Below are 4731 nucleotides of genomic sequence, written 5' to 3' on the forward strand. Positions count from 1 at the left end.
CACACTATATGGAAAGGTAAACCAACTCTTTTGTGTCTGCCTTGGCTTGGCTGGCCCTGGCCTGCTCCGCTAGTTAATTAAATCAGCACACAACATAACGGTAATATAAAACATTTATTTTTAACAACTATAAAATAGAATGAGCAAAAAATTCAAAACCTCCGACGGCGGTGGGCCAACAGATGTCGCAGCGTACGTCCCTGCTGCTTTATCTGCTGCGACAGCTCTGTCGCGGCCTCCAGCAGGCGCGCTGCAGTCTTCTCCAGGCGCTTCTGCCTGGACAGCAGCTCTTTCACGGTGGGCGTTTCTGTGGATAGAAGAGGTCGGAGAACGGACGGTGATTACGCTGCAAATATGGCATGTGTGAACATACCCTGAGATTTACTACACACTTAATTTGGTCCTGTCACAGAGTGACATCCCACCGATAACCCCTCCCACTGTCTGTATACTTACGGAGAAGGGACGCCGGTTGCTCATCCCCGGAAGAGCTGCTGATCTCCCAACCCCTTGCTTAAGCCGCACTGACTAAGGAAGCAAATACATATCTGGTTAACAATTGAACACGCTGTGGGGAACCGCTCGCAGTTTTGGTCACTTACCAATTGATCCACTGCTCGCCTCTGGGGAGAACACTGCTGACCCGGGGGGAAGAAGGCGAGTGGCGGAAGGGAGGTGTTGATGATGGTGGAGGGGTGCTACCGCGCCTGGTCCTAACTGCATCTGTAATGTATACAATATTTCAGCTCCCCTCTAATGTCCCGTATGCAGTAATAAAATCGCAATGAATGATGGTTAACATACGTGACGGCCCGGGCTGCGGGCTGCCGCTGGTGGCGGATGAAGGGCCAGTGCTGGCAGGTGACGACCCCTGTTGCCGGCGCCATCTCTCTACACAAAAATTAAAGAATCGCAATGTTTAGACACCAAAAGTACAGGGCTCCAGACTAAAAAACAATACCTAGGCGCCATTGGCGGCAAAAGTTAGTAGCCAAATGAAATTTTGAGTCGCCAAATGTACATACATATATTGAAAATAGAGATCACTCTTCCCAGTGATGCTATACTCTGCATTGCCTGGGGGCTCTGGTGTTCAATGCTCTGCATGGCCCGGGACACGTATTGTTGCATCACTAGGAAGCGCCTCCCGGCAGTGCGCGTCTCCTGATTCTCCCCTCCCGGCAGGTGCGCGCAGGGTTGCCAACCTCCTCCTAAATGATTTCTGGACAATCTAGCTAAAAATTGCGGACATCCCAAAATTTTATATGTTTGTGGAGATTCTGGAACCCCTGACCTGACCATTTTTCACAGACACCGCATTTTCCTCTCGGACAATACGGACATGAGGAAAAAGTGGCATGTTTTTCCGGGAATTCCAGGACAAGTTGGCAACCGCGAGCACGAGTCTCCCGATTCCCCCCTCCCGGCAGCTTGCGTCTCCCGATTCCCCCATACTGGTACTTGCCATGCCTTGTCTCCACCCGCAACTCTGTCAGATGCTGTGGGGTCTTTGTACCGCAAATCAGCCCACTTTTTGCGTAGCTGCAGCGCACTGCGGCGGATGCCGAATTGCCTCTCCATGAGGCGACCAATGCGGCGCAGCACCTCCTGCTTGTGGAGGTTCCTGTGGGCTGGTGCAGTCTCCAGGCGCTCGTAATCCCAGGCATACATTTTGGAAACAAAAAACTTCAGCTCTGCCTGCCCCAGAGGAGCAGAACGCTGTCTCGCCGCCATTTCACCTGGAACGGCACGCTGAACGGCACCGCCTAACCATGCCCAGAGGAGGTCCTTGACTCAGGCGTTATGCCGCGCGATCCGCATCGCTTTAGCGTCTCCGTTTATGCACAGCGTCGCGGTTGTGGCGCCGTTATACACAGCGTCGTGGTTGTGGCGCCGGTTCCTGAAATCACTCTTTGGAGTTCCCGGTTTCACGCCGCAGCACTCATCGTCCTGGTTTCAGCGGCTTGTACAGTGATTTTAGTGTACGTTCACACATTGCATCTCAGCTACATACTGTACGTCTGTATCTGTGCAGCGTATATGCTGCATAAATTGACATGCTGCTTATGAAAAATACGCACCTGCGTAAAGATACACAGCGTATTTTCGTATGCAGTGTGTGAACTACTGTTTTTAGCAAACAAAGGGTGTCTATTGGGAACGGCAGTTGCGTCAATGCTGCTTATTAGCCCTGCGTATTTAACGGACGTATAATATGCGGCAAATACGCGATGTGTGAACGCCACCTTACAGTATTGGATGTCTTTGTGTCAGTTTAGCAAATCATAAGTACTAATTCTTTTTTTTGCTTTTTCAAGTTGCCATGTCTATTACAGATGTACCTGTGATTGTAGCGGCTGCGTTGTTGGTTGAAGCTCACCGCCAGCAGGAGGCACATGCGCTGAACACTCGTACTAAGCGACAGTGACCAGACAGTGGCTGCAGAAGAGGAATCAATTGTCCCATATGGGCCTAATAAGGGAACTGCAGGAGAACAACCCGCATGATTTCAGAAACTACCTGCAAATGTCGGAGGATTCCTTTAATGTGCTATTTGCTGCTGTGGAACCTTTTATCAGGCGGCAAAATACCAGGATGCGAGCTGCTGTCCCTGTGGATGAGAGACTGGCTGTCACGCTGCGGTTCCTGGCGACTGGCAGGTCTATGCAAGACTTGCATTACTGCGCAGCTATTTCCCGATCCTTGCTCAGCATCATCATCCCTGTTATGAAAGGTAATTCAGTACCACAATGGACATAGAGGTCAGCGCACATACAGTGACCTGGCAATAACCCAAAAAACAAGAACGAGCTCTGAGACGTGGGAACTGTTGACCGCAATCCCTAATCCTCTCCAACCACACTAAAGGCAGCTGTGGATTGCGCCTAACGCTCCCTATGCAACTCGGCACGGCCTGAGAAACTAGCTAGCCTGAAGATAGAAAATAAGCCTACCTTGCCTCAGAGAAATATCCCCAAAGGAAAAGGCAGCCCCCACATATAATGACTGTGAGTTAAGATGAAAAGACAAACGTAGAGATGAAATAGATTTAGCAAAGCGAGGCCCAACTTTCTGAACAGAGCGAGGATAGGAAAGGTAACTTTGCGGTCAACACAAAACCCTACAAAAACCACGCAAAGGGGGCAAAAAGACCCTCCGTACCGAACTAACGGCACGGAGGTACACCCTCTGCGTCCCAGAGCTTCCAGCAAGCAGGAAAAAACAAATAGACAAGCTGGACAGAAAAAAACAGCAACAAATAGCAAAGAATAACTTAGCTATGCAGAGCAGCAGGCCACAGGAACGATCCAGGAGGAGACAGGTCCAATACTAGAACATTGACTGGAGGCCAGGATCAAAGCACTAGGTGGAGTTAAATAGAGCAGCACCTAACGACTTCACCATATCACCTGAGGAAGGAAACTCAGAAGCCGCAATACCACTTTCCTCCACCAACGGAAGCTCACAGAGAGAATCAGCCGAAGTACCACTTGTGACCACAAGAGGGAGCTCTGCCACAGAATTCACAACACATCCCAGAGACATATAATGCAATCGTCTCAGCTTTACACCGCACTTACATGCCTTTCCCGGAGACCCAGGATGATTGGAAACCGATTTCCCATGGATTTCAGCAGCAATGGCAGTTCCCTAATTGCGGTGGGGCCTTGAATGGGAAACATGTCCGCATCACCCAACCACCACACTGCGGCTCATTTTTCTACAATTACAAGGGTTATTTCAGCGTTATTCTGATGGCCCTCGTTAATGCAAACTATGAATTTATAAGTGTGGATGTAGGGATCAACGGGAGAGTATCTGATGGCGGAGTTTTGGAGCACATCGATTTTGGGGACCGCTTGAAAGGACACAAACTGGCCTTGCCGCCCAACAGCGACACTACTGAAAACATTAACTTTGTGTTTGTCGGAGATGAGGCGTTCCCACTGCATCCCAACCTTCTGAAGCCCTTCTCCCAGAAAACTCTGACACCGGAGCGACGCATTTTTAATTACAGACTTTCCAGAGCTCGACGCGTTGTGGAGAATGCTTTTGGTATTATGGCAAACCAATTTCGGGTTTTCCACACTGCACTCAACATGAAACTCTCGTCTATTGACTCTGTGGTGCTTGCCTGTTGCGTCCTGCACAACTTTCTACGCCGCCGTGATGCCAGTGCATACAGCCCTTCACAATATGTTGACTCTGTTGACCCTGCAAACGGACATGTAACCCAGGGCGAATGGTGTCTCGACGAGCACAGGGTTTCAGGCTTGGAAAGTCTTGGATCCGGAAGGAACTCTGATGATGCGACGATTTGCAGGGAGAAGTACTGTGACTTTTTCAATGGGCCAGGGGCTGTCCCATGGCAGCATCTCCAGCAGTAGCGCAACTGTTGCCATTTCCTTGAACCATGTATTATGGAATATATTTTTTTGGGTTGATGTGCTCTCGTGTACCATTTTGTTGATCACCCATGCAATTCCTTTTTCTGTCTCAATGTCTACATAAATATATCTATCTATGCACATACTCTAGTTCTGTAGCAAACATATGAATCCTGGGAGTCCGCAGCATCCTCTGCCCTAGCGCTTTCCTGATTTTTTTATATATATATATATATATATATATATACATATATATATATATATATTATATTCACTTATACATTATGTGACTATGTAAACAATAAATCTAAAGAAAAGAGACCATGTGAAGCTTATAAAGTTT

General features: G+C 48.6%; 1 protein-coding gene across 1 annotated transcript; it reads left to right on the top strand.

The window, feature by feature from the left end:
- Positions 1-2526: 2526 nt before the first annotated feature.
- LOC138648104 (uncharacterized) lies at positions 2527-4388 on the top strand. The gene is made up of 2 exons (XM_069737610.1): positions 2527-2734; positions 3565-4388. The coding sequence occupies exons 1-2, from the start codon at positions 2527-2529 to the stop codon at positions 4386-4388; spliced, it is 1032 nt and encodes a 343-aa protein (XP_069593711.1).
- The last annotated feature ends 343 nt before the right edge of the window (positions 4389-4731 follow it).

This window comes from Ranitomeya imitator, chromosome 8 (genome assembly GCF_032444005.1).
Source record: "Ranitomeya imitator isolate aRanImi1 chromosome 8, aRanImi1.pri, whole genome shotgun sequence".
Lineage (NCBI taxonomy): Eukaryota > Metazoa > Chordata > Amphibia > Anura > Dendrobatidae > Ranitomeya > Ranitomeya imitator.

Bases quoted from the DNA above. Each gene is read 5' to 3' on its own strand.
- LOC138648104 (XM_069737610.1), top strand. From the start codon at position 2,527: ATGTCGGAGGATTCCTTTAATGTGCTATTTGCTGCTGTGGAACCTTTT. The intron at 2,735-3,564 runs GTAATTCAGTAC...CAATCGTCTCAG, and splicing joins CATCATCCCTGTTATGAAAG to CTTTACACCGCACTTACATG.